Source organism: Piliocolobus tephrosceles, chromosome 8 (assembly GCF_002776525.5).
Source record: "Piliocolobus tephrosceles isolate RC106 chromosome 8, ASM277652v3, whole genome shotgun sequence".
NCBI classification, from domain to species: domain Eukaryota; kingdom Metazoa; phylum Chordata; class Mammalia; order Primates; family Cercopithecidae; genus Piliocolobus; species Piliocolobus tephrosceles.
Window position 1 is genome coordinate 23098162 of NC_045441.1, and position 16268 is coordinate 23114429.

Consider the following 16268-nt stretch of genomic DNA (forward strand, 5'->3'; position numbering starts at 1 on the left):
CAAAATGGTTATTTCAGTGTCTTGACAAGCATGAAACTCAGAATGTCTTTGGCTTCACAGATTCAGTATATCTACGTTACCAGGGTAATTCATTTGTTTACTGAGTACATACTATGTGCTATATAATGTGTTAGATGATAAGGTATGAAGAAATAGAATTCATTTTCTATTATAGTTGTGGTTGCCAGAGTTGACATGGTGTTCTTACAGAGATCCACATGGGAGGTCAGCCCAGCCTGTGGATTTCTAGCAGTATGTCCCTTCTCTCCTACCTGGTCCCATCACTGGCTTCTCCTTATCAAATTATTCCCCAAAGAGACTTTCCTGTGGCTCTCTTTCTTTTTTCTTTATCTAAGTCTATTTAATTTCTTTTCTGAACTCAGACTCTTCTTTCAACGAAGAAATTTCTAAAATTTTCTTTGGTCTAAGAATGTTTCTATTTCTTCCATTGACCATGCAGTGATTCTCTTATGGGTCTTTCCATTTATTTCTTGAGAAACCCAGTTATTCTACCAGTTATTCTGGTAGGTTATTCTACCAGTATCTCTCTTTGAAGTAACTCTTGTGGCAGTTGTGTGACCTAATCATAGGAATGCGATCTGTCAGCCTTCTCTCCTCTTGGACTATATCCAAACTTCGGGTGTATTGGCTTAAGAGTCTTACCTCTGGGTATTTCTTCCTGATCTTCCACATATTACTCTGATGTTGCTGCCTTATGCCAATTTCATATCTAGACCAGATCCTCTGTCTCTCTCTTCTTCCCTCCCATGCTCCCTCCCACTATTTCTCCTTTCCCATCACCATCTCATCTTCCAACTTCTGAACATTTGCTCATCAGCTTAATCTTGATCTTTCAGGAACAAAAGCAAAGGCTTTTAGGAGGAAAGTCATTTTGCTCTTTCAAGCAGCTCAAAACAGGCATAATGAAAAATGTTTTTGTCAGGATCACAAAAGGAAAGACATTAAAAAAAAAAAAAAAAAAAAAAAAAAAGGCCACACACGGTGGCTCATGCCTATAATCCCAGCACTTTGGGAAGCCAAGGGGGTGGATTGCCTGAGCTCAGGAGTTCGAGACCAGCCTGGGCAACACGGTGAAAATCCATCTCTAAAATACAAAAAATTAGCTGGGTGTGGCGGTGTGCACCTGTAGTCCCAGCTATTCAGGAGGCTGAGGCAGGAGAATTACTTGAACCCAGGAAGCGGAGGTTGCAGTTAGCTGAGATCGCACCACTGCATTCCAGCCTAGGCGACAGGGCGAGACTGTCTAAAAACAAACAAACAAACAAACAAACAAAACACGTGGACACATTGGGATAAGTGGACAGAGACCATTCTGTTAAAAAGAGGCTTCCTCTGTGGGTGCCATTCTTTGGAGACAGAGAGTGAATAAGAGAAGTCCCAGGGCCGAAATACACCTTGATCTACTCTAGATGTTTCCTGGTGTCCATGCCACAGGTGGCCACTTGCATTCACTGGTACAGAGTTCACCCATTCACTGGGGAGACTCAGGCACTGCCAGGGTGTTGCCAGAACAGTAAGAAAACACACATTTGAGACATAAAAACTCTGGCTAGAAAAGTTTGTCATTTGTTTTGGGTTGAGCCTCAGAAGACTCTTCATGAAAGCCTCTCCTTTCTCTTATGGGTGGTGTCTTCACACACAGTGTCTGAGTGGATATGACAACATTTCTTCTTGACCTTCTAGTCAGGTGTATCTATGTTCTGTGACAGCATAACATGGCTGTTCTGCCTGTGACATAAAAATTCCACCATTCAGAAAGGTCATTGGTCAGTGTGGCTCCTGGAAGTGTTGGGCCAGCATGTCTGGAGGTATATGCATACTTTCAGACAATTTCTTCAGCATTTTAGATAGTCAGGTTAGCAGACCAAGAAGGGTCTAAGTTCTCAACATTCTGGAGTAAAGAGAGTTTCCTTGATGAACCTGCAGTACTGGCCTGCTGATGTATGCACAAGAAGAACTCTTGCCCATGGCCTAATAGCCTCCACCACCATCTGAAACGTTGAAGCTTTTGAGCAAACCCAGAATGGAAGCCTGAGGGATAGCAGTTGGAAGGGTTTCACAGCGACTCAACCCCAAACCCCAAGGAATGTTAATCAGACAGTGTCCATGCTTCAGGAATGGTTGTAAAATAATGAGGGAGCAAATGTTCTCATTATACCAGTGTTGCCTTTGAAGAGGATATATTCAGAAACTATATATTGATTGCTTTAATATTCTCATTATGGGAGGCGATTTGGAAATTTTCCTTTGGCATTGGGGGAATAATTACATGGTGGAATTTCTGGCTGCAAATAATTGCATTAAAAATAATCATCTTTTTGTTTTTTTCCATTTGCACATTGTAGTAGTCGTTAGATAAATGAAGACATGATTTGGGTCAACATGATTACTTTAGGAAAAGGGAAAAATATAAACCCTAGAGTAGGATGATCAAGGGATAGTCATCTATAGGTCAAACCAGGGGTACATAAGATGTTATCAGGACAAACTTTATATGGTTTAGAAATTCTAAGCTCCAACCAGCATATGACTCCTATAATTTCACACATTACTCACTATAGTGAGATTAAGAGGTAACCAAGAATTTGGACCAACCATTGGTGCTCCTTGTTGGAAGACAGTCAATCATATGTTCTGTGTAAGGATGTATACATTTGGGAATTATTAGTGCCTTAATGAGTGGTTGATTTCCTTTTCCTCTCCTCCTCCTCTAGGTTTGGAAATATCTTGGGATGGAGACAGTTTTGTAGAAGTCATGGCTGCCCCGCATCTCAAGGGCAAGCTCTGTGGTCTTTGTGGCAACTACAATGGACATAAACGTGATGACTTAATTGGTGGAGATGGAAACTTCAAGTTTGATGTGGATGACTTTGCTGAGTCTTGGAGGGTGGAGTCCAATGAGTTCTGCAACAGACCTCAGAGAAAGCCAGTACCTGAACTGTGTCAAGGGACAGTCAAGGTAAAACTCCGGGCCCATCGAGAATGCCAGAAGCTCAAATCCTGGGAGTTTCAGACCTGCCATTCGACTGTGGACTACGCCACTTTCTACCGGTAAGTACAGTGTTCTGGGGGATGAGTTTGGGTTGCAGACCAATAATAGTCTTGACCTTGGAACATGGTGTATGAAATCTCTTGTTGTGCAGGACAAAGCTCAAAACCCAGGGTAGACATCTTTTTGCTGTTCAGCAGCTGACCTCATCTTGAGTCAGCCCTATTCCATGTCCCAAATCGGGAAATTCCAAGAAGTATTTCAGAACGATGTCTTCCAGGCAATTCCATGCTTTTATAGGTCTGCAGGTTTACTGGAAAGCTGGCTACACTGGAGGGTTTTTCCAGGTGTTAGCTTAACTCTGAGATTGAGGAGGGCTTCCCAAATTCTGGCCTAAACCACAGTAGTACAGGACAGAGCTGGTTCCCCTAAATGGAATCTCAAGTCACTTGGCTGCCTTTGGGTGTTTGAATGAGTCTGGTTATTCTACCTGAGGAACAGTTTAGGTCTGCCTTATGGTCTAGCCCAAATCAGATGTGCACGTGGAAAATAAGGAAGCAAAATGAGAATTCTTTGGATCTTGGCCATCTGTGAGACTTCATGTCCCGAGTCAGATGACAGTAGAAACAGGGTTTCAGGATGGAGGGAGGAAGGAGTCTTATTAAGAATCAGGACTCGATGACCTTTTCTAACTCTGTTTAACCCCCTACCACACAAAGCAACTGGTTACAAAGGAGACTTGGATTTGACTTCCACACTGCAAGGTTGCGTTTTTGAGCTGATGAGTTTGGCCTGAGTATACTTCCATTTACTACACGATTCCATGGGTTCAAGAGCTATGGCTGCCTATAACTTTAACCACTGTGAGTACAGGAGGAAACAAGAGATGAACACAGTCCAAAAGGCCTTAAGTGATTTGCCTGTGCCTCTTAAAATTAGAAAACTCCTGTGGTCTGAAGCCACAGAGAGGTTATTTTTACTCTTTAATTGCCACCAGTTTATTTCCCCTAGTTCTCATTAAATATGATTTTTTAAATTTGATCTTTGGACATAAAAGATAAAGCTCTATAAAGGCGGCTTGAAGTGGGGTGGAAAAAAGACTGTCCCTGTCATCACAAATCCCCAAACATGGCTGCATGTGCCAAACCATTTGGCTCCAAGTCATGGGTTTAGCTCCTTCAAGCCATTTTCCCATTATAATTTGAATTCTCTGGGTTCCCTTCTTTCTCCTCTGTGCACCACCCCTAGACTGACGTCTTGTCTAGTGAAACTGAGGGATCTTAATGTGAGACTTTGCAGTGAGTTAAGCAGCTAGATAGACAAATCTGGCTTTATTTGGAATCTAAAAACCTTCACTTGAAGGTCTGATGGAAAGCAGTAGAATATAGCAATTAAGAACTTTATAGTGCCCCAGGGCTCAATATCCAGCCCAGCTATGCAACCTAAAACAATGACCTAAGCTCTCTAAACCTCAGCTTACTTATCTATGAAGTGGGGATAATAAAATAACCTACCTTGAAGAGTCGCCATCCAGATTCAATAAGGTTATGAACATGAATGTATGTGCTTAGCACAATGCCTGCACATAATCAATGCTCTATAATTGTTGCCATCATTTCTTCCATGATTAATTAAGTAATGAAGAAGAGTAAGGTCTCTTTTGGAAGCTCCTCTATCCTGTTTGCAAATTTGGGTTGGACCCTTCTCTGCTTAAAATAGAATGGAAAGGCTGTGCTTCTCCCAGGGCCCACCAGCCTACACCTTTGATTTTTATCCCATTTCAAAGGAATGTATTGAAAACAAAAATTGGAGAGCAGGTCTGCAGAGATTAGTTCCTTTTTTGAATGTCTATATATTTTGCCTTTGGTAATTTATTTAGTGTTATGATTTCTGGACTGCAACAGAAATATGATGAGCACTTCAACAGAAGTTATGAATGATGACTTGGACATTTATGAATAAAGAGCATTGGATTCCTTAGGTGGCTAGGCAAATACTCCCCTTCTGTCCTTAATGATTCTACAGCAGCTACGATGGAGGATGCTTATCTGTGAAAAGGGCTTGATGCCCTGAGTTGGGTAGCTCATAAGAATGTTCTTGGGATCCTTGTGCATGGAGATTTAGAGGCCAGGATGTGGTGGGAAGTGGGCTTGTGCTCTCCTGATCAGTGTCATGGTGTCATGGTAAAGTGCCCTTCCACAGTGGGCCGCTTCTTCCTGGAAAGGGCAGAGGAGCTCCGGAAGGAGAGCTGGGCAATTCTGCCTGCCCTGCCCTCTGCTGGTGATCTCACAGTCCAACAGGAGGATGCACCTTCATGAATCTTAAAGGTAGAATGGCCAGTGTTGGCCAGATCCTGTTTCTCCCCCTTATTTCCAAGCATATATGTGGCAGGAGAAGAAAATGAACAAGGTGCAACATGGAAAGATATTCTCTTCTCAGTGGAGGTCCAGAAAGGATCTAACCTCAGGGTTTGTAGGAGACTTTATGGAACGATGGACTGAGAATGAGCCGTGGGGAAGGGGACAGCAAGCTAGACTCCAGTCCAGCTCTGCCACTGTTAGCAGTGTGCCCTGGTGGCTAGCTGAGTTCAAGATCCTTTATTGAAAGAACTGATACACAGTTACTACCTGGCAGGATTGCTCCTCTGAGGACTGAGGCCAGTGGGCGGTGCAGCACTGGCACACAGTAGTCCTGGCACAGAGTGTGCTGCTGTCCTGTGTCCCTTCCTTTCTGTGGAGAAACTCACCCCTGGATTGGCCATTTACCTTTCTGGTTGTCCACATCTTCTCCTGATGTCATCATGGAGGACTGATTAGATAAATTCCCACTGATGAATCTGTGGAACAATCTCAAAATGAACTGTTTCTCTTTTGTGACACTTCCTCCAGGTAGTGTAAGTGACAATTGCATGGCAATTGTTTAAAAGCTATTGTTTTTTGTCTCATGAGAATGTCATGTGTTCATTGTACTTGTAAATAATGTTGAAAAAGTAAGGTAAAATCAGCAATCATATGACATCCCACACATGTAAACTTTTGCCTGTACATTTGATATCATTGGTGGAATTTCTAAAATGAACCCAAAAGTATAGTCAGATCTGTGACTGTGATACATTTTTTGAGTCCTTACAGGACTGACAAGACGTGCCTTGATATCATGGATGTTCATATATATAAATTGCGTTGGAATTTGATTTATTTTATTTTCCCCTCCATTCTCCAAAAAATACCTGTATTTTCCTTTAAGGACGAAGAATGAAGTAGCATAACACACCCAAATAACTTTCTGAGCACCACTGTCTTGTAACAGAGGGAAGAGAGAATGCAAATAGAGTATATTTTTCTGAGAAAATATTACCCATTTTGGGTTTCCTTAATCTTATAACAAATTCCACAGGGCAAATTCTTTGATAATTATGAGAGAGTGCTTCTTATAAGGTCAAAATAATAATGACAATTTCTCTGAATTAGGTTTTGCTTTTGAAATGTCTATGGTTAATTTAATTTAATTAATTTATTTTTTTGAGACAGAGTCTCGCTCTGTCGCCCAAGCTGGAGTGCAGTGGTGCAATCTCGGCTCACTGCAACCTCTGCCCCATAGGTTTGAATGATGCTTCTGCCTCAACCTCCCAAGTAGCTGGGATTATAGGTGCTTACCACCATGCCCGGCTAATTTTTGTATTTTTAGTAGAGATGGGTTTTCGCCATATTGGCCAGGCTAGTCTCGAACTCCTGACCTCAGGTGATCTGCCTGCCTCAGCCTCCCAAAGTGCTGGGATTACAGGTGTGAGCCACCATGCCAGCCCTGTAATGTCTGTGGTTTATAACTCCTATTTTATTTTGGTCTTTTACTCAATTTAACATTTTTAATAGCAAACTGTCCATTGTATAAGTACTTGAAAAACTACCACTCTGTAAATGAATGAGAAATGACTGCATAGTAATCAATATTTCTTTATTTTTTCTGTTTTGGGATGTTTTTTAAGCTTCACAAATCAATTTTTCCCTTTTTGGCTAATTTGGCATAAAAATTCAATATATAATTAAGTTCTTTTCAATCAGCATAGCTTGCTTTAATTAACTAACTGAATATGTTTGGGTGCAAAATAATTTAGTTACAAACTGCAGAAAAGTTTTAACTAAATGCATTGATAACACGTCTCAAGTCTTAGCTTTGCTAATTGACTTCTCAAATTAGATAACCCTGTTTAATAATTTTTTGCATTTTCCTTTATTAGTGCATTGCAGAGAAATTTCCAGGAGCTAGAGAAACAGTGTATTGTATACCCACCTGGAAAACTTAACGTGAAGTTGTGTAGATTATATTTGGATTCAAATGTTGGCTACCTCAAAGAGAAAAAGTGTTGGGTGTGTTCTTGTCTTCCTTTCTGCTTTTTCATCTCATCTTCATCTCTCTCATCCAGCCTCATGTTCCTTCTCCCTTCATGCCCCAGATGCCAACTGAGCAATCCAAGAGGACTAGGCAAGCTCCCACCACAAAGGCTCTCTGGAGATCCTTAGCAGCTAGTATCAAACCTACCTTCCCGCTGTGGACTTAGGCCACAGGATAGGACCAGCCTTGGGCAGCCTGGGGCACAAAGAGAGGCCAAGAGATGAGCTAGTGCTTCATGGGCCAAACTGGGGAAAGAAATGATCTTTTATTCCTTGTGCCTATGAAATATCAGCAACAGGCTTTTTCTCTAACTCAGACTCACATCTTGGAAGAAATTTTTGCAAGTAAGTATAACTTTCCCACAAAGCAGAACTCTTTAAGTCAGGGCAGGACTGCATTTCAGAGAAGTCAGAAAAATGAATGTGAAGTGCAGTGAAGCCCAGACATTTAGAGACCACAATCATCTCAGGAGTGTTTTCCTCTCTGCACTCTCCTTGATGGGGTATCATTCACCAGAGCGAAAGCCCTGTTCACTTGTTCAGTTTGGGAAAGTGTCTGGGGATTCCCAGTCTAGGAACTGTTCTTTTCCTTCCATGGAGTGGTTTTTACAGCTGTAAGGAATTGAAGTCATGCCAGAGGATTCACAGATGTGTCCTTTCCTGTTGAGGTACTGGGAGGTAGGAGGTGGGAGGTCGTGCAGGAGAGCACTGGAACTCGGACAGGACCTTGGTGTTGGATATACTGGGATCCTGGGACTGCCAGTGGCTTACTTCCAGGGGGAGATCACAGACTTCCTGAATGACTGACTTTGTGTGTTCTTACCAAGGAAACTGATCACTTATTATAAAGCAATAGAAAATACAGGCAAGGGGTACAGACTTTATGTGTTTGTGTACGAGAAAAATCAAATAAAGCTAAATGCTATTCTATAATTAAAATCAAGTCAATTTCCCCTACTTCAAAGGACAACATGCTTGAAAACATTTTTGTTTACATCTTTTAATGACTTGTCAAGAACTGCCATTAGAACTAGGGTCCTAAATCGAATGAGATGTTTTATTTTAAAGTGTGACATTATATATCTTACTTTTATTTTTCCTTAGCGGACTCAACTGTTAGGGCACACTGAATTCGTAATTAAGGTATGCTGACACCAGGTGGCAGTAGACACCGCAGTTGCAGCACTTATCGTACTTCAGCCCTTAAAAGTCTGTTTTTATTTCACTGTATCTGAATACACAATGAACATCCCTGCTTCTGAGTTCATGTCATTCTCCTGCCTCCCTAAGATGCCTTCACTTTCTACATTGACTTAACCCATTTATGCCTAGTGTTCCATTTTTGGAACGCAAGGCATGTAGGAGTTATTTATATCCTACTGCTCAAGGTCATCACCAAGGTCTGACTGAAAAAATAAAAAAAAATGCAACCTCAGGCATGAATTAAGCTGAAGACACAGCTCCAGTTTCATCCTAGACTTTGGAAAATGCTCTTTAGTTTTTTTTAGTTATTCCAATTGTGCTCATTATCATTTAACTCATGTTCTATGTTGCACTGCTTCTTATTTCTTCGGCATTGGATTGTAAGTTCTCTGGGGAATGGGAGCCTCTTCTTTTTTGACCCTTTTTGTATTTCACCCAACACTACCCCTAGAAGGGCTGCTTCTCTTAGCCTGCCTCTCACTGGCATCCTCTCTGATCTCCTTGTGACTTTTGCTGTTCCCAATTCTGAGTTCATCTTAGGTCTTTATCCCCATGCACAATTATACACTTACAGTCAAAATGTGCACACTTCTGTCTTTTCATGTAATAAACTGGTCAGAGTGAGAGAGTCTTTGGTCCACCTTTGATGCTCCAAATGCTGTGAGCACTTCTTATTGCACAAGTCTATTTGTGACTCCCAGTGGCAGGCAAGATGACCCTTCTGAATCTCTCCATCCACCTCTGCCTATTTATAATTCACAGGTCTCTTAAACCCCCTGGTTCCTCTTCTATCCCTCAGGTAGTGTTTGGGCTTGTCATCTTCTTATGAAATACTCGCATCCACAGATGTTTCTGCCCTGACCTCTCTGTTTGTCTGAGGACCTCAAACTAGCCTCTTCTTGTATGGTGTTATAACAACTGGACCTCCAATGGGGTGATTGGTCCTTTACCCTGGCATCACTCAGCGATTTGCCTGATAGTCACATCACTTGTGCCTTGTCATTGGCTCCGAGCCTTCTGTCAGGCTGGACTCAAAGCTTGATGGTGATTTCCCTTCAATCTTTCATTTGTTCTTCTCCATCTCACCCACAAGTAGGCTTTTTCCTGTTTGATCCATCCAAGTCACCCAAAACAAGGATCTTAAATAGCTTTCTAGCTACCTGGATTTTAGCTTCAAAATCTGGTCAGTCCAGTTTTCTTGGAACCAAAATAAAAAGAAAGACACGAGTTCACTCAGAAAAGTATGAGAATGTATGGAACATCCTTTTATCCAAGTATAAAATCCTCTTATGTTTAATTTTTCATCTTGAAGAAAGACAAATACTGTTTCTTTAAAAAGAGAAAACAAAACTGTTTATATCTTAATAGATAGATTAATCTTTGTGGAGAGATTGGGTCAACTGTATAGATAACCAACTTCAAAGTTAGAGCACAGTCCACACAGGACTACTCTCACTTCTGACACCACAAGCTTAGAGATGATCCCAGAGCACTCTCAGGTCAGGAATTTGCTAGAAGGAACTCAAGTGGTAATACTCACGGGTGTGATTTTTATTTATATTATGGGAAAAGGATATAGATCAAAATCACAAAAGATATGTAAGGCAGAATCAAGAGATGTGTAAACATGGAGCTTCTGCTGTCCTCACCTCATGGCATCATGGGCTGGCATTAACTCCTCTTGTCTGCAATATCCACTGGGTATTGCCAACCAGTGATGCTAAGCCTTTGGCGTTCAGAGTTTTTATTGGAACCCAATCACATGCCACCTGCGTGGATGACCTTATCTTCTAGCCCCTCTTGGAGGTGTAATGTGCTAATGGTTGTGGTCTTCAATTTCTCTAGATGTTGGAAATGTTATTGCATAGCCCAAAGCCTCATACTCAGTCCTATTGTTAGACTTTCTAGTGACCAGATGCCTCAGGCAAAAAACACACTCCTGTCAGGCAGGACATTCCAGGGGCTTAAAGATTGTCTCTTTGAGGCCAAAGGCAGAGGGCAAGATCAGACTCTCTTTGAGCAAGGTTAATTCTTTATTGCATAACTTTCCTAGCTTAAGGTTAAATGCCATTTTAATTTGATTTTGTATGTATTTAGCTTTAAGTTTATTTTAAACATAAACATCCTGGAATTTTTATAGTGTTTCTCCTCAGAAAATTACATCTGAGATACAATTAGAGGAGGCTTTTGAGCACAGATTTGAATGAGTGTCGCTGTAGCAGGTAAAACACTAATTATTTTGTAGCATCTCTCTTGGCTGCTTAGGGAACTTCTTGATTACTTCTTAGTAAACAGGAGGCAGAATGGTGTAACTTAATCATATTTTCATTACTTACGGTATAAAGACCTTTGCATGCATGAGAATGAAGCTGACATGAGTAGTGTTTGCCTCATTTTACCGTGGAGCTAATTGAGGCACTGAGAGGGGAAGGGACTCATTCCAAGCCACCCGTGCCGCTGAGCAGCTAGCCTGACAGGCACACCCGGTCTGGGGGCTCCATCAGAGAACAGTCAGAGTGTGCACACTTCCATCACTGTCCACTCAGGTTTCCAAATATCCTGCTCTGCCATGAGCTCTCAGAGGAGGAGTTTATCAGTTATTTTATTCACTCCTTTTTACAGCTTTCAGCTGAACACCTGCTACATGCTAGGTTCTGTTGTAAGCATGGCGATTTGGGACTTAACAAGAGAGACAAAGCTCTTCCTTCAGAAAATCATTGCCTAGTGCGGGCAGCTATGCATGAGAAATAAGGCCATTCCTGATGCAAGAAGCGTAATGGAGGGAATAGGGGAGTGTGACAGGGTGGGCCTGGGGGTGGCCGGTGAGGTAGGTGGACAGAAAAAGACTGTGTGGGGAGCTCTCCCTTGAGTGGAACGTGCCCTCTGGGAAGAGCCAGTGAGGAGGCAGACAGGGGAGCAGCAGGTCCCACACTGGACAGGACAAGGCCTGTTTGAAGACCACCATGACTGCTGCTTTTAGAAAAGAATCAGTATAATGGTATGAATGAGTGTGGCACAGGTGTCAAGCAGGCTTTGCAACCAGACTGCCTCGGTCAACTTCTGAGCTCCTTAACTTGCAAGCCCTTGCTGTTGGGCAGGCGAGTTCACCCATTGAGCCTCCTGATAATTCCGCCACGTGTAAAAGGGGGTGCTGAGAAGACCTACCCCATTGCTATGAGGGTTTGTGTGAGGATTGCATCAGTCGTTCCAGATAAGGCGCTCATCCAGGCCTGGTACAGGGCAAATGCTCAGTCAAGGTCAATTTCATTATTAATATAATTTTGTTATAGAAGCCTGTTCTGTGTGGTGTTTACCTTCAGAACATCCTTTGTCATCTGGTGCCAGTACTTGAAGAGGTTTCCTTCTTTATTTTACATGGTCATTGCTAGACTCATTCGGAATAACTTCTTCCAGTTCTGTGCAGAAATTGATACTGTTTCCTAAAATGAAACAAACAAACGAAAACAAACACTTTGGATTGAGTTAAAATTTCCATAATGTGCTTTTCATAAATTATTTCAATGGATAAGACTGAACTGAAGGGGAAGGTGCAGAAAGGATAATTAATTACATAAGATGAATATGCAACTCTGAACTTGAGAAATAATCAACTCGTCCTCAGTGTGCTTTACAGGGTGGAGGCTGAGAAGGAGCTCAGGTGTCTTGTTTTGTTGTTTGTAGGGGTAGAATTCAGGCTGTAGGAAAAGAAGAAATACATGGCAAATTTTAACTTTTTTGATGTCCATCTTTCTTGCCTTTGTAAACAGTAATATGAGTATAATTTAATTTTATGTGATAATTCAACGTTAATGTTGGGGTGTCAGTTGCAGTTAGGACCACCTTTCCTAGGAAACCCTTGAAAGGGGAAGGGACTTCTGAGATCTCCTTGGTGTTTCTATCTTTAAGCTTATGTCTTTTTATTTTAGCTTTCCTTTGCCTTACAGCCTTCTTCTCATTGGGTGGAGAAAATAATGTTAGTTCATTTTGTATGCAAACGAAGTAGTGAAAGATTCTGAAAGAAGACTCAAAGTTCTCTCCTATAAGAAAAGTGAAAGAACTTGAGGACGTGAGCTGTATTTTTTCCCTTTTCACAGGAGTTATCAGACAGCTCAGAGCCAAGTTTATGACCCAGTTCTATCCAATATACAGAATTTCCAGGCATGATTTTTTAAAAAATTAACCTCAAGCCTGGTTTTAATTTTATCTTTCCTGTTTCTTTCCTCTCATTCACATTTCATTTTATTTAATTCTTCATGTAGTTTTGTAAGCTGACTTAAATCCTTTCTGGAACAAGTTGGAGAGTAAGTGACAGTGGTCATTGGCAAAGGATCTAACACTTCTGAATTTCCATTTTTTTTTTCATTATGAAATAGAGATAATATCTTCACCCAACAGGTTCTCATGAGGCTGAATGAGGTTCCCCTTGTAAATCCCAGATGGAATGACTAACGTATTTCTTTCTCCTGGTCACATCACCAGCAAGGTCTAGTGGCTCTTGTGAGAACAGGACTGAGTGCTGTGGTTTCAGGTTGCCCTTTGAAAAATCAGGATATCCACCTGGGTGCCAGAACTCCTTGCAAGCAAGAGGACCTGGAGTGGGTGTCCTCAGAGGCAGCCCTGTGTGGGCTGGTTTCCATCAGGCCACATACAGATTGGTTGGAGCTTTGATGCATTGTGAGGCCAGCATCATGACTCAGTGAAACAACATGGGCAGGCACAGCATCTTGTGAAATCAGCCGGTGTTCTGGCAGCAGCAGGGGCCTCTCAGAGAAGGCACACTGGCCTCTGTGCTATTTGGGGAGCAGTATCAGGGCTTTGGGCTCGGGCTCAGAGCTGTGCTGGGTTTGACGGCCATCCAAGACTCTGTCCGTTTCCCAATCAAGTTGGCAAAAATTAAAATTGATGGGGGCATTTGCAAATATGAAATAGGAGTGGAGGCTTTTGCATTCCTGGACACTCCAACACATTGTACTCTGTTTATGTGGAAATCTGAGACTCAGTCTCATTTTTCTTCTGACTTGGCAAGTAAAAGGAGCAGCAGCGCTGCTGCACTGTCCATGCCGCTTGCACACAGAGATAGAGCAGTTGTGTAGCTGAGACCAAATATTCAGGTGGGTACACATTAAAAAAAAAAAAAAAAACTTGGGGGTTGGCAGTTTTATCAAGGAAGAAAGTGCTGAGAAAATTATATTCGTGTATCCAAAGGCATCTTTTCTAGATTAATGGTCAATTATTCATGTCTGGGAGTCAATGAAATCAATCAATAATAAATTAAAATAGGCACATATTACCCATTACCAAAAAAGAGCATAGATTCTTTTACAGTCATAACTGATTGATTACATAATGACACCAGGCACTGTTCAAGGTGCTGGAATTGGAAAGGAGTCCTCCAGGGAATGAGAAAGGAGTCCTCTAGCTCACAGAGCTTGCAGGGCAGGTTAATGAATGAGCAAAACGACTTAACAGGGATGTGGAGAGAGAGGGTTGTGTTTTCTGATAGAGGATATGCTGGATGCTATGAGAAACATACTCTGCCAGGGGGCTGGCTTCCTGGAGGAGGTGACTTCTAGGCTGAAACCAAAAGCATATGTAGGGGTTAGCTGGACAAAAAGAGGAGTAGGAGGCTGGGGAAGAGAACAAAGGAAAAGATTCCAGCCACAGAAGACTTCATAGTCACAGCCATGGAGGCCAGGGAGAGCCTGGCACAGGCAGCTGAGATACTGTTCTGTGGGGTGGTGCCACAGACTTCAGGGTGTGTGGACAATGAATTAGAAAGCAAAGGCAGAGGCCAAATTATTACAGTTTCATGCACCAGCATTCACCAAACATGGAGGGGGCATGCTGCAGTGTTTTCCACCGTTAATTATGGGCAAGTTATACTGAGCAGGGGTTCAATAAAGCTCATGACTCTTCATTTGCTCATCATTCATTTATTTCTGAAGTAGTTTGTTATACCTATTACATAGTCTATGTGTTAGGTCCATAGTTCTCAAGCTTTAGCATGAAATGGAATCACCTACAGAGCTGATTCAGTGGGTCTAGGTGGGGCTTGAAAATTTGCATTTCTAACAAGTTCCCAGGTTGATGCTGGGATTCAGGAACCACATCTTGAGAACCATTGTGCCAGGTGAGGAAATTATAAGAACCAGTCCAGGATCATGCGGGTCCCCAGATTCCTTTGGGTCACCAAGGGGACTTAATTTTCTGAGTCCCTGTTCACTCAAAGACTTTTTTTGAGTCTTTGAATGAACAGGGCTTAGGTTTCTTTTGTACAATCAATTGCTAAACATTAGAAACAAGAATCCAAAGTGGGTCCCTGGTTAAAGGGGCTAGGAGCTATTCTTACGCCCACCTAGATAGACCAAAGTGGTGATTTGAGCTCAGTGGCATTTTCTTGGCCTGTAGTAGTTTAAAATATACTCCTGATTTATTTTTATTTTTTATTTTTTGGGAAGAAAAAGGGCACTGGTTTTACTGCCTCCTCGTTCATGAAGTCATGCCCAGAGGAAGTGCTGGACTTGCTTGGCTGGGTCATATGAGAAGCCAGAATTAGAATCCAGAGTCAAAGTTCTCCTGGTCGCTGAGATGCTTTCTGTAGAGAGACCAGTGTGGGGACCCACCCTGGTAACTTTTAGATGAATTTCCCAGGACCCAGTAAGGGAGGGAGGAGAAAACACTGGATACAATGAGCTTTGTTGCTGGACAGAAATGAAGTCCAGTATTCCTGTGCAGAACTGCCCAAATCCTCTCCCACCATGCACAGGAGGGAGAGGCCCGCAGCCAAGAGTACAGGCCCATGAGCCGAGAACAGCCAACAGGATGTATCTGTAAAAATCTGCTTCCTTTTTACTGGCTTCAGGCTTTTGAAGAGTCTGGTCAATGGGCACAGAGAGTAGGGAAATATATGATTTGCAAGGAAATGGGGAAATCTGGTGACGATACTGGAATTAATAATTCTTTTAACATGAAAGAGTTGTTCTTTATGATCCTTACCATCTTACCTAGTGTTTGGAGTTTAAAGGAGAGAGAGAGAGAGAGGGTGAGCTGGTTTCTTCATTGTATCCCCAGCAAATGGCCCATCTGCGAGCGTGAAGGTGGATGCATTTGAACTGCTCAAAGAACTTGGGCCAGAAGACCTTTTAGAACCCCTGAAAGCTTTTCCATATGAAGAGGAAACCAGGAAATTGAAGTCTTCATTTTGTCTTTGTGATCAAAGCCAGGGAGGAAGGATATTAAGCAGATACTGACCCGTAGTTTTGTGGCCACTAGTAGGATTTATTGACATACGTAGCAACTAAGGACTGCAGGAAAGCTGAGGTTGGTATTTACTTCTAGAGAAAAAGAGATCAGATGTCTGAAAACAGAGGGCTATATTGCTATAATGAGCCCATTGCCTTTGATAACAGGAGGTAATGACAATCATGTTACTGGCATTGATTGTTCAATGTGCCTGGAAGTCTGGGAAGCCTGCTATGTATTCCAGTGCCAATAATAATGGACAGTACAATAATAAGGCCAGGAGTAAGAGCTTACACTTTTGAGTGCTCACTATGTGCCTGGCAGCAGCTAAGTGCTTTCCCTGCAGGTGTTGTTCCCCGTGTGGATGAGGAAACTGAGCTACAGGAGTTACCAACTTTGTCCAAGGTAACTAGGCAGGAAAG

At 42.1% G+C, this 16268-nt stretch overlaps 1 protein-coding gene across 1 annotated transcript in view; it reads left to right on the top strand.

Moving 5' to 3' along the window:
* Window positions 1-16268, top strand: part of BMPER (BMP binding endothelial regulator) — a 243543-nt gene that overhangs the window by 172021 nt on the left and 55254 nt on the right. The window contains exon 13 of the mRNA XM_023191705.1: window positions 2736-3072. Coding sequence (XP_023047473.1) covers window positions 2736-3072 — 337 coding nt within the window. The remainder of the gene's footprint in view (window positions 1-2735; window positions 3073-16268) is intronic.